At 52.8% G+C, this 19,631-nt stretch overlaps 1 protein-coding gene and 1 non-coding gene across 3 annotated transcripts in view; both read right to left on the reverse strand.

Moving 5' to 3' along the window:
- GOLM1 (golgi membrane protein 1) overlaps positions 1-19,631 on the reverse strand; it is a 51,380-nt gene that overhangs the window by 14,053 nt on the left and 17,696 nt on the right. For both annotated transcript variants that reach the window (XM_029055812.2, XM_029055811.2), the window contains 2 exons: positions 2,901-2,955; positions 370-472 (listed from right to left, as the gene is read on the reverse strand). In XM_029055812.2, coding sequence (XP_028911645.1) covers positions 370-472; positions 2,901-2,955 — 158 coding nt within the window. The remainder of the gene's footprint in view (positions 1-369; positions 473-2,900; positions 2,956-19,631) is intronic.
- On the reverse strand, positions 8,076-8,213 carry LOC114808441. The gene has a single exon (XR_003756289.1). It is a non-coding gene; the product is annotated as a small nucleolar RNA SNORA7 (small nucleolar RNA).

Raw genomic sequence — 19,631 nt, forward strand, 5'->3', positions numbered from 1 at the left:
GGCAACCAGGGGCACGATCGATACCTTTTGCTCTTCCCCCCTCCCAGCTCTACAGCACTTAGGTCCATATCTGTCATTTTATTTATTTGTATTGATGTCTGTCTTCCCCCCCACCACCTCCGCCTCCCCCCGGCCCCACACCCACCCGCTGTGAGCTGGTTGTGGGCGGGGAATGTCACCGTTTATTGTTGTACTGTACTTTCCCAAGCGCTTAGCACAGTGCCCTGTACACGGTAAGCGCTCAGTAAACACGACTGAATGAACGAAAGAACGAATGCCGATAGGCGACTGCCTAAGCGTAAAGCATCTGGAGCGGACCAGGCAGGTGAAAAAGGTGAGAAAGGGAAGAATGAAAACGACCCAACTTACAGATCATAGGAAAATTTCCTCTCCAGGTTAGTCTGATTCTTCTGAAACTGAAGCACCTCCTGCTGGAGTTTGCCGTAATTCTTCTGCAGGTCTTTAAAATGCTCTGGATGCAAATGACGGAAAGAGTCAGTTGAGGATAAAAAATTAAACATTCAAATAGCAAGACCCGAGAGAAGGCACACATAAGGGCTTAGGGCTCACAGTCTTAATCTCCATTTTCCACATGAGGAAACTGAGCCCCAGAGAAGTGAAGCGACTTCCCCGGGGTCACCCAGCAGAGAGGTGGCGGAGCCGGGATGAGAACCCAGGTCCTTCTGACTCCCGGGCCCGGGCTCTAGCCACTAGGCCACGCTGCTTCTCTATTCTCTTACAGTACAATTCTCTTTCAATACAATACAATATGATTCTCCTGTAATCTCCCAAGCGCTTAGACACAGTTCTCTGCACACAGTAAGCGCTCAAGAAATACCATCGATGGAGTGACTTGGAAGGCACCCGGAATTTTTCCCTCCAGAGTCCGGAAGGGGAATTTCCCTCCTGCCAGCAGAGGAGGGAGGCATCGGACCCAGCGGAACGCCTGGCCTTTAGGGGGGCCGGTGACACGGAGCGCACGCCAAACGGTCATCCGAACCACACGCGTGTCTGGTCAGTGCAGACGTTTCACCGTCCCGCTATCTTCCCTCGCAGAGCTACACCTCACCCCTTGTTCCTCTCCCACTTACTTCCATTCCGACTTCTCCGGGGGTGAGGAGCCCGGGCTAATTTCATTCCCCGGCTTAATCTATCTCCTCACTCACCAAACCCAATTTCCGCTTAGATCGTCTCGATCTTTTGCTTAACGGTACAGTCCAAGCGCCCAGTCCGGTGCTCTGCACACAGTAAGCGCTCAATAAATACGACTGAATGAATGAATGGAAAGGACAGCCCAACCAGGCACACAAAAGGTGGAGCAGAGTTTGTGGGGCTAGAGATCTGGGGACACAAAACCCTCAGAACAGTTCAGGAGCAGCGCCGGCCACTCAGACAGTGGACTTTTTTTTTTTTAATGGCATTTGTTAAGCACTTAACTATGTGCCAGGCACTGTGTTAAGCACTGGGGTAGATACAAGCTAATCAGATTGGACACGATCCATGTCCCACGTGGGACTCCCAGTGTTTATCCCTATTTTATAGATGAGAGAAATGAGACTCAGAGATTTGAAGCGATTTGCCCAAGGTCACAGGGCAGACAAGGGGCAGAGTCGGCATTAGAACCCAGGTCTTCTGACTCTCGGGTCCGGGCTTTTTCCACTAAGCCCCGCTGCCTCCCCCAGCCGGCTCGGACTCACAGAATTTCATGCCTTGACAGAGAACTCATGGGAAGCAGCGTGGCCTAGTGGAAAGAGCACAGGCTTGGGAGTCAGAGGCGGTGGGTTCGAATCCCGGCACCGCCGCTTGTCAGCTGTGTGACTTTGGGCAAGTCGCTTAACTTCTCTGGGCCTCAGTGACCTCATCTGGAAAATGGGGATTGAGCCCCACGTGGGACAACCTGATTACCTTGTAACCACCCCAGCGTTTAGAACAGTGCTTGGCACATAGTAAGCGCTTAACAAATACCGTAATCATTGTTATTATTATTATTATTATTATTAAATGAAGTTCCAAATGGCAGAAGGGGGTGAGTGCTATATGGAGATGGTTGCTTCTGGGGGGGATGTCAGGAGGAAAACGGTCAGGCTACTTTTTCATTTGTGGGGTGGCCCACTTAAAATGGACCCCACTTAGTGAAAAGTGGCCTTGAAGGAGTCTCTGGATTCTTCCTCCTTAATCAGTGCCATGTGGCCTAATGAAAAGAGCCTGGGCCCGGGAGTCAGAAGATCATGGGTTCTAATCCCGGCTCCGCCGCTTGTCTGCTGTGTAGCCCTGGGCAAATCACTTCACTTCTCTGGGCCTCATCTGCAAAAATGGGGATGAGGACCGCGAGCCCTCTGCGGGACAGGGACTGCGTCCAACCCGATTTGCTTGTATCCACTTAGTTCAGTGCCTGACACGTAGTAAGCACTTAAATGCCATAATTATTATTATTATTAGACGGCGAGCCCCATGTGGGACAGGGACCGTGTCCGACCCGATCAACTGGTATCTACCCCAGCGCTTAGAACAGCGTTTGACCACAGTAAACGCTTAGCAAATTCCATAATTGTACAACTTAGACTGTGAGCCCCATGTGGGACAGAGATTCTGTCTGACCTGATCACCTTGCTACCTACCTCAGCGTTCAGAACAGTGCTGGGCACATAGTAAGCCCTTAATAAATACCATAAATACCATAATACTCACTGATTTAGAGGACAAACCCCTAACACCGCCTCCTTCCTCTCCCTTACAAGTTGGTCTCTGATGAATGACTGGGCAGGGGACACGTCTATCAGCTCTGTTGTAGCGTGCTCTCCCAAGCGCTTAGCACAGGGCTCTGAACACAGCGCTCAGCCAAGGCAACCGACCGACTGACCGCAAGGTGGGTTCCTGAAAGAAGCAGCCATAAAAGGTACCTTGTAGATTCTGGATGAGTCTCTCACCGGTCGTGATATTGTGCATTAAAATGGCCTGTCACAGAGAGAAACACAAAATTAAGAGGAGGAAGTCCCACTCAGAGAAAACCACGTGAGCGATGGGTCGGAGGCAGGAGAGTCGAGAGTAGGGAACCGACACAGCTCAGGAGGAGCTGCAAAACGGGGATTCGATCCCGGCTCTGCCGACTGCTTGCGGTGGGACTCGGGGCAGGTCGCTTCACTTTCGCGGATACCGTCATCGTCGGGAGGAGGGAGGCAGCGTGGCCTAGTGGAAAGAGCCCGGGCCTGGAAGTCAGAGGACCTGGGTTCTCATCCCGGCTCTGCCACTTGTCTGCTGTCTGACCTTGGGCAAATCGCTTCGCTTCTCTGGGGCTCACTTACCTCATCTGTAAAATGGGGATTAAATTCCTCTCCCTCCAGTTTAGACTGTGAACCCCTTGTGGGACAGGGGCTGTGCCCGACCTGAGTAACTCGTACCTACCCTAGTGCTTAGAACAGTACTTGACGCATAGTAAGCTCTCAACGAGTACCAAAATAATAATAATTATTAGGATAGAAAACCGCTAGTGAACACAGCAGCTAAGTGAGAGGGAGAGAGTAGCTGGAGTGGTTCAAAGCTAATGGAAAGGACTTTCTGCTTGATGCAGAGCGAGAGAAACGGGTAATAATAATAATAATAATAATAATAATACCGGTACTTGTTAAGCACTTACTATGCACCAGGCACTGTACTAAGCGCTGGGGTGGCTACAAGCAAATCGGGTTGGACACAGTCCCCTGTCCCACACGGGGCTCACAGTCTCAATCCCTATTTTACAGATGAGGAAACTGAGGCACAGAGAAGTGAAGTGAGTTGCCCAAGGCCACACGGTAAGCAAGTGGCAGAGCCGAGATCAGAACCCTTAACCTTCTGACTCCCAGGCCCGGGCTCTCATCCACTACGCCGTGCTGCTTCTTAAGATCTCGGAGACGTTTAAGGAAGATGACACCGACTTGCCAGGTGACCTCGAGCGAGTGGCCACTCGAGATCGGTCAGTGCTATTGACTGAGCGCTGACTGTGTGCAGAGCGCTGTTCTAAGCGCTTGGGAGAGGACGATAGAACAACGGAACAGACACATTCCCTCGGATATCCTGCTCTGCCCTTCGGCTGATTTCTCTCCCTGACCCACCCTACCCTGCCTACGAAGGGCAGAATGAAGTTGGATGAGATAAGGACCTTCCAGTTGGTCTGAGCTTCCCGGAACGAGGTGGAACAAGGTACTACGTAAATAGAAGGAGGTACGGTGGGTAAATAAAGAAACGGTCTGCCAAGCTGAGGGACGGACGGGGCTTCAAGCCACTAGCTGTTACTTCCCGGCCCGAGGGAGCTAACTAACCAGAGAAGCAGCACGGCGTGGTGGGAGTCCGAAGGTCACGGGTTCTAATCCCGGCTCGGCCACTCGTCTGCCGCGTGACCACGAGCGAGCCGCGTCACGTCTCTGGTCCTCGGTTCCCTCGTTTGGAAAACGGGGATCGAGACTGTGAGCCCTGTGTGGGACAGGGACCGTGTCTAATCATATCTGCTTGTATCCACCCCAGGGCTTGGCACATTCATTCATCCGTTCATTCGATACTATTCATTGAGCGCTTACTTTGGGCAGAGCACTGTACTAAGCGCTTGGAATGTACAATTGGGCAACAGATAGAGAAGATCCCTGCCCAGTGACGGGCTCGCGGTCTAAACGGGGGAGACGGACGGCAAAGCGAAACGGGACAAAACAACATCATCGAGGTAAACAGGATCATGGAGATATACACCTCATTAACAAAATAAACGGGGTAATAAATAATATACACAAGCTTTGACCTTCGTCTGAAAAGCTGACGGCCAAATACGACTTCCTGTTGGTGAAGACAGTGGCTTTCCAGGAAGGCCGCCGTCGATAGGCAACTTTGGGGTCTTCAGTTAAACAAATAATAATAATTATTATTCTAGGGACGTCGTATACTAGGACGGGGCATCGAAATCACCTGTGACCTGCACAAGGCCAGGAGACCGGCCCACTCCTTGCCTACTTGCCCGCCGCTTCGGTGCTCTGGGTGAGAAGGGAGATTGGAGGGCTCCAGTACTTAACACCGTGCTTGGCACGTAGCGCTTAGGGAAGCAGCGTGGCCTAGCGGATCGAGCACGGATCTGGGAGTCAGAAGGACCTGGGTTCTAGTCCCTGCTTCGCCACTTGTCTGCTGTGTGACCTCGGGCAAGTCGCTTTACTTCTCTGGGCCTCAGTCGTCCTGTCCTACGCTGTCGAGCCGTCTCCGACCCACGGCGACTCCAAGGACGCATCTCTCCCCGAACGCCCCACCTCCATCTGCCAGCGTTCCGGTAATGTATCCAGAGAGTTTTCTCGGTAAAAATCCAGAGGTTGGTTTACCGTCCCCTCCTTCCGCTCGGTAAACCTGAGTCTCCACCCTCGCCTCTCTCCCGTGCCGCTGCTGCCCAGCACAGGGGAGTTTTGACTGGTAGCAGATGGCCTTCCGCTCGCTAGCCGCTGCCCGAGCTAGGGATGGAGAGGGTAGGAATAAAGGGTTGGGAAGAGGGGGGAAAAGGGGGGAAAAGGGGGAATCTCTTTAACGGCAATTAGGATATCTATGGCTTCGTCTAGCTGGAAAGAGGTGGGTCGTCACCCTTTCCAATGAACAATCCAAGGCAGCTCAAAGGATGAGAACATCTTCCTGGCAGTGTTTCTTTCCCGAGAACTTGGGCCAAACAGGGGGTGTAGACGACTCTCTCGAGAAGTCTGGAGAGGAATGGTAGGAGGGAGGTGGCGCGATAACTGGAGTGAGCCGTGGGGTCAAAGGAGGGTTTGGGTTTTTTTGTTTGTTTAGGATGGGGAGACAGTGGGGACGTTTGAAAAAAGTGGGGAAGTAGCCTTTAGAAAGTGAAAGGTTGAAGATGGCGGTCGAGGAGGGAAGAAGGGAGGGGGGCGAGTGTTTCAAAAAGGTGTGATGGGATGGGATCAGAAGCACAGGCGGAGAGCGTAGATTTAGAGAGGAGGCGAGAGATTTCATCTGACGCAAAGAGGGTGGAGGGGGGAATTGAAGAGGAGCAGGGGAGATTTGAGGGAGATCCCACCTGATGGTTTCAATTTTGTTGATACCCAGGGACAGCGCCCGGTAAACGGTAAGCGCCTAACAAATAGCATAATACCAGTTGCGAGGCAGCCAGGACAGGTGTGCTGATGTGGCAGATGCGGAGGAGGGGAGGAGAGATTAATCGGGGAAGACTTCTTGGAGGAGACGTGCTTTCAGAAGGGCTCTGAAGATGGGGGAGAGCTGCGGTCCGTCGGATTTGAAGGGGAAGGGAATTCCGGGATTGAAGGAGGGCGGGAGGGCAAGGGGTCTCCAGGAGGAGAGATGAGAACAAGGCCCGTTGCGTAGGCTAGCTACGAAAGGGGCAGAGCAGAATATACTTTCCAAGCGCTCGGTACAGTGCTCTGCACACAGTAAGCACTCAATAAATATGACTGAATGAATGAAAGTGAGCCCCACTTGGGATAGGGACCGTATCCAACCTGATGGACTCGTATCTACCTCGGTGGTTGGAACGGTAGGTGTAACGGTAGATGCTTAACAAGTACCATTATTATTATTATTATTATTATTATGATTATTAGCTGCAGGGTAAACGGGAGAAGAGAGTGGACAGGTAGACGGTAGAAAGCTGATCGGGTGTCTTCATGCCACAGTTTCTTCCCGCTGGATGTGGTGAGGAATGGGTAACTTGAGAAGCAGCACGGCATAGTGGATAGAGCCGGGGCATGGGAGTCAGAAGGTCACGGGTTCTAATCCCGGCTCCACCACTTGTCTGCTGTGGTATCTCGGCCAAGTCACTTCACTCCTCTGTGCCTCAATGACCTCATCTGTAAAATGGGGGTGGAGACTGAGCCCCACAGGGGACAGGGACTGTGTCCAGCCCCATTTGCTTGTGTCCACCCCAGCGCTTAGCCCAGTGCCTGGCGCAAAATAAGCGCTTAACAAATATGATAATTATTATTATTATTTTGACCTCTGATTGAACTGCAGCGTTCAAAGGGAGCCGCAGCTACGGGCCTGCGGGATCCCTACCTTGCGATCGGTCGGAGCGAACGCTCGAGACGAGAAATGACTGCCAGGGCCCTGCGTCGATACCCGAGACGTGGCCGTCGGCTGAAACTAAAGAATGCGGTCGTGGCGGCGATCGCTGGCCCAAACCCAACCGACCTGCTTCAAGGAAAGAGCCGAGACACTTGGGGGTTGGGTTTCGGGGCCTCCTGCCGTCATTCTGGCATTTTAATTAAGGGTTCCCGTTCATCTGAGATCTTGCCCGATCCATCTAACCCCCGTACTGACGGGAAGGGTCCCGGCCCTGCGGGAGTGGGGCTTTACGTGGCTCAGTGGAAAGAGCACGGGCTTGGGAGTCAGGGCTCATGGGTTCGAATCCCAGCTCTGCCACTTGGCGGCTGCGTGACTGTGGGCAAGTCACTTAACCTCTCTGTGCCTCAGTTCCCTCATCTGTAAAATGGGGATTAAGACTTTGAGCCCCCCGTGGGACCACCTGATTCCCCTGTGTCTACCCCAGCGCTTAGAACGGTGCTCGGCACATAGTAAGCGCTTAACAAATACCGACATTATTAATCCATCTTCCACTCTCCGCTGCGGGTCTTGTCTCATGCAGTCGAGTCGTCTCCGACCCACAGCGACACCATGGACGCATCGTGGCTCAGTGGAAAGAGCCCGGGCTTGGGAGTCAGAGTTCATGGGTTCGAATCCCGGCTCTGCCACTTGTCAGCTGTGTGACTGTGGGCGGGTCACTTCACTTCTCTGTGCCTCAGTTCCCTCATCTGGAAAATGGGGATTAACTGTGAGCCTCACGTGGGATGACCCGATGACCCTGTATCTCCCCCAGCGCTTAGAACGGTGCTCTGCACATAGTAAGCGCTTAACAAATACCAACATCATTATCTCTCCCAGAACGCCCCCCTCTCCACCTGCAATCGATCTGGTAGTATATCCAGAGAGTTTTCTTGGGAAAAAATCCGGAAGTGGTTTACCGTCGCCGCCTTCGGCTCAGTAAACTCGAGTCTCCACCCACGACTCTCTCCCGCGCCGCTGCTGCCCGGCACGGGTGAGTTTTGACTTGTAGCGGACGGCCTTCCGCTCGCTAGCCGCTGCCCGAGCTAGGAACGGAACGGACGGGCCTCCGCTTGACTCTCCCTCCCGTAGCCGAGACTGGTAGAGGACTGGAAACTCTCCAGGTGCGACCCTGAGAGGGCCAGTACGGGTGGGGGGTGCTCATTTATTCGTATCGATGTCTGTGTCTCCCCCACCCCGGACTGTGAGCTCGCTGTGGATGGGCAATGTGTTTAATGTTGGTATTTGTTAAGCGCTCACTATGTGCAGAGCACTGTTCTAAGCACTGGGGTAGATACAGGGTCATCGGGTCGTCCCACGTGAGGCTCACAGTTAATCCCCATTTTACAGATGAGGGAACTGAGGCACCGAGAAGTGAAGTGACTCGCCCACAGTCACACAACTGACAAGTGGCCGAGCTGGGATTCGAACCCATGACCTCGGACTCCAAAGCCCGGGCTCTTTCCACTAAGCCACGCTGCTTCTCTACTTCTTTACTGTTGTATCGTACTCTCCCAGGTGCTTAGCACAGCAATCTGCACACGGTAAGCGCTCAATCAATACAAGGGAATGAATGAACAAGGTGCTCTAGACTGTGAACCCCGTGTGGGTCAGGGGCTGCGTTTGACCCGACGAACCCGTACCCGCCCCGGCGCTCAGTACAGTGCCCGGAGGCACCCAACGAATACCGTCGTTATTCCCGGCCGCGTTGTTGCGTTGGCCGCATAGAGAAGCAGGATGGCCTAGTGGCTAGAGCCCGGGCCCTGGAGTCAGAAGGACCTGGGGTCTCATCCCGGCTCCGCCACTCGTCTGCTGGGTGACCTTGAGCGAGTCACTTCACTTCTCTGGGCCCCAGTCCCTTCATCTGGAAAACGAGGATTGCCACTGTGGGCCCTAGGAGGGCCAGGGACCGCGTCCAACCCGACGCAGTATCCACCTCGGCGCTTAGAACGGTGCCTGGCACATAGTAAGAGCTAACAAACCGTCTTCCAGATGTGTCATCCCTCCCCGATGGCCGCCTGCCAGGCTGATGCTGTCATCTCCCCAAAGACCTCTGTTACGGCATTTCTTTTTTGCGGGGAGGGGAGGGTGAGACTCATCATCACTAAATCTTAAGGCATGTGTTTGCCTAGGTCTCATTTCCACTCACTGCCTAGCACCTGCCTAAGTACAATAATAATAATAACAATGGCATTTGTTAAGTGCTTACTGTGTGCCAAGCACTGCTCTAAATGCTGGGGTAGATACAAGGGAGTCAGGTTGTCCCACGTGGGACTCACTGTCTTAATCCCCATTTTCCAGATGAGGTAACTGAGGCACAGAGAAGCTACGTGACTTGCCCAAAGTCACGCAGCTAGTAAGTGGCAGAGCCAGGAATCGAACCCATAAAGTCTGACTCTCAAGCCCGGGCTCTTTCCACTAAGCCACGCTGTTTTTCTAATAATAATAATGATAATAGTATATGTGAAGTACTATTTGCCAAGAGCTGGACTGCAGGACTAGGTACATAACAGACTGCTTGTTTTACGGTATTTAAGCGCTCGCTACGTGCCAGGCTGGGGTAGATCCGAGCAAATCGGGTTAGACACGGTCCCTGTCCAACGTGGGGCTCGCGGTCTTCGTCCCCGTTTGACAGATGAGGTGACCGAGGCTCAGAGAAGTAAAGTGAGTCGCCCAAGTTCACGCAGCAGGTCAGTGGCGGAGCAGGGATTACAACCCAGGTCTTTGGACACCCAGACCCGGGATCTACCCGCTAGGCCACGCTGCTTCACCGTAGACTCTAAGTAGACTCGAGACTGCAAGCTCCTTGTCTACCGACTCTGCCGTATCGGCCTCTCCTAAGAGCTCAGTACAGCGTTCTGCCCCCAGTAAGCACTCAGTAAATACCACTGATGAGCACTGTACTAAACACTGGTGTAGATACACGATAATTAGGTTGGACACGGTCCCTGTCCCACCTGGGGCTCAAGGTCCAAGTGGGCCGGAGAAGAGGTATCGAATCCCCATTTTGTCGATGGGGAAACTGAGACACTGAGAAGTTAAGTGACTTGCCCGGGGTCACGCAGCAGGCAAGTGGGAGCCGGGATCAGACCCTGGTGTGCCCGATCTACACCATCAATCAACCAAATGCACGGACCGAGAAGCCACCGAGTGCTAGGCGCTGTGCTAAGAACTTGGGAGAGTATCCCAGGAGCGAGACGCACATTCCCGCCCCTCCCGGGGCTTAGAATCTAAGGGGAAAGACAGATCAAGATTATAATAATGATAACTGTGGCATCTGTTAAGCTCTTACTATGTGCCAGGCACTGTACTAAGTGCTGGGGTGAATACGGGCAAATCGGGTTGGACACGGTCCCTTGTCTCATACGGGGCTCGGTCGTAATCCCCGTTGTACAGAGGAGGTCACCGAAGCCCAGAGAAGGTCACCCATCGGGCAAGTGGCGGAGGCGGGATCGGAACCCAGTTTCTTCCGACTCCCAGCCCTGTGCTCTAGAGAGACAGGGAGGGAGAGAGAGAAAGGGGAGAGAGAAAAAGAGAGAGAATTGGAGGAAAGAGAGAGAGGGTGAGAGACAGAGAGAAATCGAGCGAAAGAGAGACGGAAAGGGATGGGGGCAGGGCAACTTGAGGGTCTTAAAATAATAATAACAATGGTATTTGTTAAGCACTTACTATGTGCCAAGCACCGTTCTACGCATTGGGGTAGATACAAGGTAATCAGGTTGTCCCCCGTGGGGCTCACGGTCTTCACCCCCATTTTCCAGATGAGGTAACTGAGGCCCAGAGAAGCGAAGTGGCTCGCCCCAGGTCACCCAGCAGACAAGCGGCGGAGACAGGATTAGAACCCACGTCCTCTGTCTCCCAAGCCCGGGCTCTTTCCACTAAGTCAGGCTGCTCCTGGCTCCGGCGACGCAACGAACCGTTTTCCAACACTGAGTGAAGAGGCAACGGTTGGCTTTCCAAGAAGAAGGGGGGAAAAAAGAAAACCTTTAAAGAGCCCTTCAAAATTAGCATCATCCTTGACTTGTACCCACCCCAACCCTTCCAACAGTGCTTGACACAGAGTAAGCACTTAATAAATACCATCAAAAAAGAAAATGTGCCCAAGTGCCTACCTTGTGTGGAGTACCGCACTCTCGCTCGAGAAAAATCTCTAGATGCACCTCACAACCCTCTTCCTCTAAAAGCTGCTTAAAACCACTCAAAACCACTCAAAACCAAGCTGTCCATCTTAGACGCTACTTTAAGCGCTGCTGTGTTTCTTCTCCGGTTGAATGTCGAAAAATAAACCCAACTCAAGAAAAGCTCTCTGAATTTGACCCGCAGGTGGAATGTGACTTTCAAAGAAAACGTGCGAACACCCCAAAGGAAAAAGAGCTTGGTCCCTCCAGTTCGGGGCTAATTATTATTATTACTAATAATAATTGTGATATTTGTTAAGTGCTTCCTAGGTGCCAGGCACTGTGCTACACGCTGGGGCAGATGCAGGTTAATCGGGTCGGACCCAATCCCCGTCCTACACAGGGCTTGAAGTCTTAACCCACTTTTCCGGTTGAGGTGACCGAGGCCCAGAGAAGTGACGTTCATTCATTCGATCGTATTTACTGACTGCTTACTGTGTGCAGAGCACTGTACTAAGCGCTTGGAAAGTACAAAACAATGACAAATAGTGACATTCCCTGCCCACGGTGAGCCTCGTGACTCGCCCGAGGTCACAGAGCAGACGGGTGGCGGAGCCGGGTTTAGAACCCAGGTCCTTCTGACTCCCGGGGCCGTGCTCTACCCACTAAGTCACGCTGCTGGGTCAGGTGGTAGACAGACACCCAGAGGACAGTCAGGTAGAAAGGTGCGCACCATTTCATATAGAGAAGCAGCGTGGCTCAGCGGAAAGAGCACGGGCTCGGGAGTCAGAGGTCAAGGGTTCGAATCCCCGCTCTGCCGCTTGTCAGCTGTGTGACTGTGGGCGAGTCACTTCACTTCTCTGTGCCTCAGTTACCTCATCTGTGAAATGGGGATGAAGACTGTGAGCCTCACGTGGGACAACCTGATTACCCTGTATCTCCCCCAACGCCTAGAACAGTGCCCTGCACACAGTAAGCGCTTAACAAATACCAACATTATTATTTCAGCCTTTGTCCTGACCTAATCGATCAGTCGGATCAATGGCATTGCTTGAGCGCCTGGCAAAGTCCAATGTAACACAGCTGGGAGACAGGCTCCCCGCCCACACCCCAGACAAGATGGGGCACTTACACAAGTTCTATCACAAGGGACTCCAACTCAGTACAGCGCAAAGTAGAGCGCTTAGTACAGTTAAGCGCTCCATAAATACAACCGAAGGTTATGAAAGGGAATTTCCTGTTCTGGGTCACTGATATTCCAGAGAGAATGAATCGGAAATAGACCTGGAGAGAAGGGCCAAATTGTGATCCGGCAGGATACGGAAATCTCATCTCAGGTTTTCTGCTTTGTTGCTGTGGATTGTTTTGTGAGCCTCGAAGGAGAACGTAAATCGGTTGGACAAATTGCCCCGATCCATAATTTGCACATGATTGTCGGTTCTTTTAAATCCCCAAGTCCATCTGCAGGATAGAGCAATTATAACCCCTCCGGGCAAGCATTCTCTGAATACAGGGAGGTTCAAAGGAGTGGGAAAGTGAGAGCTCCCAGCGCTTAAAGCAGTGCTTGGCACATAGTAAGCGCTTAAAAACGGGGATTATGATTGTGAGCCCCACGTGGGGCACCCTGATTACCTCGTCTCTACCCCGGCGCTTAGAACAGTGCTTGGCACATAGTAAGTGCTTAACAAATACCACCATTATTATTATTATATGACTATAAAGAATGTAGAGATCTGTCCGTAAGTGCTGTGGAACGGAGGGTCAGGCGAATACCAAATGCCCAAAGGTCACAGATCCAGGCGCACAGGAGACGCGGGAGGGAGAGGGAGTCGGGGAGAAGAAGGCTTAATCGGCGAAGGCCTCTTGGAGGAGACGTGGCCTTATTAAGGCTTTGACGGCGGGGAGAGAGTGGCGGTTTGGCCAATACGGGGCGGGAGGGAATTCCAGGCCGGAGGGAGGACGTCGGAAAGGAGAGAGACGAGGTTGGGGCAAACTGGCGTTGGGGGAGCGAAGGTGCGGACTGGGCTGGAGTAGGAGATCAGGGAGGCGAGGTAGGAGGGGGCGAGCTCTTCGAGGGCTTTCGAGCCGACGGTGAAGAGTTTCTGTTTGATGCGGAGGCGGACGGGCAACCACTGAGGAGTCTTGCCCCTCTCGGGGTGGCTCCTGGAGAGTTTCCAGTCCTCTACCAGTCTCGACTATGAGAGGGAGAGTCAAGAAGAGGCCGATCCATTCCGTTCCCGGCTCGGGCAGTGGCTAGCGAGTGGACGGCCGTCCGCTACGAGTCAATACCCACCTGTGCCGGGCAGCAGCGGCACGGGTCAGAATCGAGGGGGGATGCTCGACTTTACCGCACGGAAGGAGGCGATGGTAAACCGCTTCCGGATTTTTACCAAGAAAACTCTCCGGATCCACTACCAGAACGACGGCAGGTGGAGGCGGGGCGTTCTGGGAGAGACACGTCCGTGGCGTCGCTACGGGTCGGAGACGACTCGACGGCATAAGACAAGACAAGGGGAGTCTTGAGGAGTGGGAAGACGTAGGCTGAACGTTTTGGCAGAAAAATAATCCGGGCGGCAACGTTGTGAAGTCTGGATCGGAGTGGGGGGAGACGGGAGGCAGGGAGATCAGCCAAGGGGAAGGTGCAATAGTCAGGGCGGGACAGGATGAGCGTTGGGGGTTCAGGGTGGGGTGACTATCAAGTGCTTCAAGGGGACAGAACCAAGAGCGAGGGCGACACAGGAGGGAGAGGGAGGAGGGAAAATGAGGGCTTAGTCAGGGAAGGCCTCTTTGGACTCCGCCGTCTCCCTCCGCCCAACGTTCTCTCCGCTAGAAAACCTCCGCTTGAGGAAACGCCTCTCGCTCTCCCTCCGGCCACGGACGGCCACCCCGAAGGAAGTCCCTGGAGCGCTGTGAGTAAGTGCGCTTGGCTGGGCGGGCCGTTTCCTTCTCTTACCAGTTGTTCTGCGTGTTTTAAAATTAGAACAAGGGCTAATTTTACCCTGCCCTTAAGTGAAGACTATGCTCATCTCCATTACCGGACACGTTAGCGTTTCACAAAAAAAACAAAAAACAACCCGGGGGGGAAGAAAAACACCAAGAAGTAGAACCTTCAATTTCGCCGGATGGCCCAGAAGCAGAAATACAGTGTTTGGGTTGGAAGCGATGGCAAACGCCAGCTGGGTGTTGCCAATTGGCTGGGGCTGTTTGGCTGCCAGAGACCAGGCCCAATTGCCTTTTTTTTTTTTAGTGGTACTTGTTAAGCACTCACTATATGCCAGGCACTGTACTAAGCGATTACAAGCTAATCGGTCCCTGTCCCACATGGGGCTCACGGTCTTCACTCCCACTGTAGAGATGAGGGAACGGAGGCCCAGAGAAGTGAAGCGACTTGCCCAAGGTCACCCAGCGGACAAGCGGCGGAGCCGGGATTAGAACCCAGGTCCTCCTGACGCCCGGGCTCCGAGGAGAGAGCCCGGGCTTGGGAGCCAGAGGTTACGGGTTCTCATCCCGGCTCCGCCATTTATCAGCTGTGTGACTCTGGGCAAGTCACTTGACTTCTCTGGGCCTCAGTTACCTCATCTGTAAAACGGGGATTAAGACCGTGAAGCCCCACGTGGGACGACCTGACTACCCTGTATCTACCCCGGCGCTTAGAACAGTGCTTGGCACGTAGTAAGCGCTTAACAAATACCATCATTATTATGATGATGATTATTATCCACTAGGTCGTGCTGCGGAGGCTTGGAAGAAGGCCTGGCCCCCACGGCACACCTGTCCAGACCCTTATCCTCTAGTATTTCCCCAGAGCAGGGGCCTGGGGGTCAGAAGGTCATGGGTTCTAATCCTGGCTCTGCCACTTGTCTGCTGTGTGACCTCGGGCAAGTCCCTGCACTTCCCTGGGCCTCAGTTAGCTACGCCGTAAGCTCTCAATTACTGAACGTCAGGATCCTCATTTGGATTTCGATGCCAACCCTGGGCGAAGGCTGATCTGAGCTTGGACTCCAAGACAAGTTGCACGGTTGATGATGATGACGGTATTTAAGCGCTTACTATGTGCCAAGCACTGTTCTAAGCGCTGGGGAAGATACGAGGTAATCAGGTTGTCCCACGTGGGGCTCGCAGGCTTAATCCCCCTTTTACAGATGAGGTCACCGAGGCACAGAGAAGTAACTTGCCCACAGCTGACCAGGGGCGGAGCTGGGATTAGAACCCACGTCCTCTGACGCCCAAGCCCGGGCTCTTTCCAATAAGCCACGCTGCTTCTGTCTGGTTGGATCAGATAAGTGGCGGTGCGGAGCCAGAGGTCAGTCGGTCAGTCAGTCAATCGTACTTACTGAGCACTTAATGTGTGCAGAGCACTGCACTAAGCACCGGGGAGAGGACGCAACAACAGAATTAGGGGGATTAGCAGGGAAGCCAATAACCGGGGTGGGGAAAGCTGAAAAGAGGCAGAATGGTTCGGAAGAGGGGAGAGAAAAGCTTGGGCGCTACGGTGGTGCCAATTCCTGATGGTTCTCTAGGAGCTATTTTGAATTTGACATTGATTCAGAGTCTGAAAATCAAGTCCTTCCTGGCTTTAATTCTTTGCACCCAAAAATACTTTCTAGAGAATTCAGTTCTGTAGTTGAAAAGCCCTCTTTCCCCTTTGCCAAACAGTCCACTGAGTCAAAAACCAGCCCTTTGACGCCTCATCCCAAACAATGGCATTCCATGATCGGGCGGCACTTTCCTTTTGGCTCTTCTACTTTTTTTTTAAAACTAACTACTCCAGTGGACACAAGAGTCAGGGCTCCAAACTATGAATATTGGGCCCTTGCTATTTTTTCAGGCCCCAGACCTTGTGGGGAGGAATCAAAAACCATTTCTGGTTTGGATATAATGTACAGAAACAAACCGCATCAAACAGAAGCTCCTCACCTTCGGTTTTAAAGCCCTCAACCACCTCGCCCTCTCCTACCTCACCTGGCTGCTCTCCTACTACAACCCAGCCCGCACGCTTCACTCCTCTAATGGCAACCCTCTCATCGTACCTCCATCTCGCCGTCGACCTCTGGCCCAAGTCCCGCCTCTGGCCCGGAAGGCCCTCCCTCCTCATATCCGACAGACAATCACTCTCTCCCCTTTCAAAGCCTTATTGCAGGCCCATCTCCTCCAAGAGGCCTTCCCTGACTAAATCCCTCCTTTCCTCTTCTCCCACTCCCTTCTGCGGCGTCCTGACTCGCTCCCTCTCTTCATCCCCAAGCCACTTATGTATACATCTGTAAATCCGTCCCCCCCTCTAGACGGTAAGCTCGCTGTGAGCAGGGAATGTCACTGTTTATTGTTGTATCGTACTCTCCCAAGAGCTTAGTACAGTGATCTGCACACAGTAAGCGCTCAATAAATACGACTGACTGACTGACTACTCTATCTGGCCTCTCCATCACCACGCTTCCTTATCCTGCCCCCGGCTAAATGAAATCCCAAGATCTGCCCCTCTTCCCCCACCCCCTGAATGCTCTAAAGAATTTAAAAGGGAAGGTTTGTGTTGTTTCCAGATTTCTCCAGGACAGCAGGCCTCCTCCAGACTTTTCTTATCTGAAGACACACTCCTTGCCCCTCTCTGAGAGGCAGCAATCCTGAAATTTCGGGGGGGGGGGGGGCACAGAAAGGACAGAGAGGAGGAGTCTCAAACTTGATTTCTTAAGTGGATACGATCACACCCAAGCCGGTGCAGGAATTAGGAGTTTCCAACCTCCTCACCTCCCTCTCCTCTAAATGCATCTCCCCTGTACGTACTATACCATGCCTATGGCAAACCGCCAGCTTACGTGGCAGTTCTTTCTGTCCTCGCACTCTTCGGTGCCTCGTTTCCGTCCCCTTCTCGTTCACGTCGGAAAAACCGGCGTGGTGAGCAACTTTCTGGTTTGCCCGCACACCCGAACCACTGCGATCTGCCTGTACGGGTTCATCTGGCAATGTGTCTTTGGGGAATTTTGGCCTGTTGAGAAAGCTCTTTTCACCCAAGATTCGGTGTCCAGGGTTCAATCGCTGCACTAAACCGAGTTTTCCTCTACCTTCGACCCTCCCCAGCCACAGAAGGTCGAGAGAAGGGCACGGCTTCCTGCTCATCAACTAGTATTTACTGCATTCCTCCGGCAAATCTCCCAGTTCTAAGCCCGGGCTTCTTTGGCTTCTTTCCGACAAAGAGGTTGATCCTCTGAGCCAAATCAACGAAATCTGTGACTCTGCAGCAGCTGTAGGGAAACTCAAGTTCCCCTTGGCTTGGAAACAACTGGCCTGATCTTTCAGTCAATCGATCCATCAATGGTAGTTACTGAACACTTACTACGTGCAGAGCACTGTACTGAGCGCTTGGGAGAGGACGATACAACAGAATTAATGGACACGTTTCCCTGCCCGCAACGAGCTTACAGTCTAGAGTTCAAATCGTATGCGAGGAGAACAGGACTCTATACCTTTCCCCATTCTAGAGAATAAGCTCGTCTTCTAGACTGTCAGCTTGTCGTGGGCAGGGAACTTGTCTCCCGACTCCGTTGTACTGGACTCTCCCAAGCGCTTAGTACAGTGCTCTGGGCACAGTAAGCGCTCAATAAATACCAGTGATGGTTTGATCGACTGGTGCCGATCACACGCCCTTTGAGGGCCTCTGTTTCCCCTATGGCCCAGTGGACAGAGCACGGACCTGGGAGTCAGAAGGATCTGGGTTCTAATCCCGGCTCCGCCACGGGTCTGCTGCGTGACCTTGTGCAAGTCACTTCTCTGGGCCCCAGTTACCTCATCCGTACAACGGGGATTGAGACTCTGAGCCCTAGGAGGGACAGGGACTGCGTCCAACCTGATTAGCTTGTATCTATCCCGGCGCTCAGAAAAGTGCTTGACACATAGTCAGCGCTTAACAAATACCATCATTATTATCATTATTACGATGAAAGCGCAGAAACATACCGACTGCCACAACGGGTGCTTGGGGGAGGCCTGAAAGGACCCCTGAAATGAGCTTTGCCTCTAGAAGCTGTAGGAAAGCATGAGGTGAGAGGGAAAGGTCATACCGCAGAACGTGGGCATTACTCCTTACCGTCCATCAAGCAATGGTATTTATTGAGTGCTTACCATGGGCAGAGCACTGTACTAAGCGCTCGGGAGCGTAACAATACAATAGAGTTGGTCGACACAATCCCTGCGCACCACGAGCTCACTTCATCGGCTCACCCCCCTTCCTGATCTTCCTCGCTGACCTCCTCCTGCAGTCCAGCCCGCACACTCCCCTAGAGCCATCTTGCTCGCAGTGCCTCGTTCTCGTCTATCTCGCCGCCGCCCTCTCGCCGGGGTCCCGCCTCTGGTCTAGGACGTCCTCCCTCTGCAGATCGGACAGACGATCCCGCTCCCCACCATGGAAGCCTTCCTGAAGGCACATCTCCTCCAAGAGGCCTTCCCCGACTAAAACTTCATTTCCTCTTCTCCCACTCCCTCCTGCGTCGCCCATGCATTTGGATCTGTCCCCTTTAAACCCTCGCCGTTCACCCCACCCTCGGCCCCATAGAGCCGTAGTTTCTTTTTTTCTGTTAATGTCCGTCTCCCCCTCTAGCCGGTAAGCTCCTTGAGGGCAGAGATCGTGTCTGACTCTACTGTACGAGTGCTCTGCACACAGTAGCCTGGGAGTTCCTTGAAGGCAGGGATCGCGTTAACTACCTCATCCTCCCAAGTGCTCAGTACAGTGCTCTGTAGACTTGTATTGACCCCAGCGCTTAGTACAGCGGGGCTCAGTGGAAAGAGCCTGGGCTTTGGAGTCAGAGCTCATGAGTTCGAATCCCAGCTCTGCCTCCTGTCAGCTGTGTGACTGTGGGCAAGTCACTTCACTTCTCTGTGCCTCAGTTACCTCATCTGTAAAATGAGCATGAAGACTGTGAGCCCCACGTGGGACGACCTGATTTCCCTGTGTCTACCCCAGCGCTTAGAACAGTGCTCTGCACATAGTAAGCGCTTAACAAATACCAACATTATTAGTAGTAGTAGTACAGTGCCTGGCACAGTAAGCGCTTAACAAATACCATTTAAAAAAAAAAAAAACAAACAAGTCCCCCGACGACCAGGTCCCGATCTCTCCTCTAGGCCATGCTAACAGCCATGATCCCCGCCCTCGAGGAGTTTACAAACAAGGAGGGAAGACAAATGCTAAATAAAGTTCTAGCTAGGAAGAAGTAATAAAATATCAAGATATGAACACAAGTGGTTTGGCAGGGGGAAGAGAGGGAGTGGTGAGTAGCCAGCGCTCGGAACAAACAACAATGCAAGGGGAAACCAAAACTATGATACGCTGGAAAAAAACACGACCCACCAGGCTTGACGATTCTTTGCCCCGCCCCGTCCACCTTCAATAGATTCAATAGAAGCCGCTCCTGAACCTTCCAGTGAAAAGGAAGAAGGCAGTCAAGGGGAAAG

The sequence above is a fragment of the Ornithorhynchus anatinus genome, chromosome X5 (genome assembly GCF_004115215.2).
Source record: "Ornithorhynchus anatinus isolate Pmale09 chromosome X5, mOrnAna1.pri.v4, whole genome shotgun sequence".
Classification (NCBI taxonomy): Eukaryota; Metazoa; Chordata; class Mammalia; order Monotremata; family Ornithorhynchidae; genus Ornithorhynchus; species Ornithorhynchus anatinus.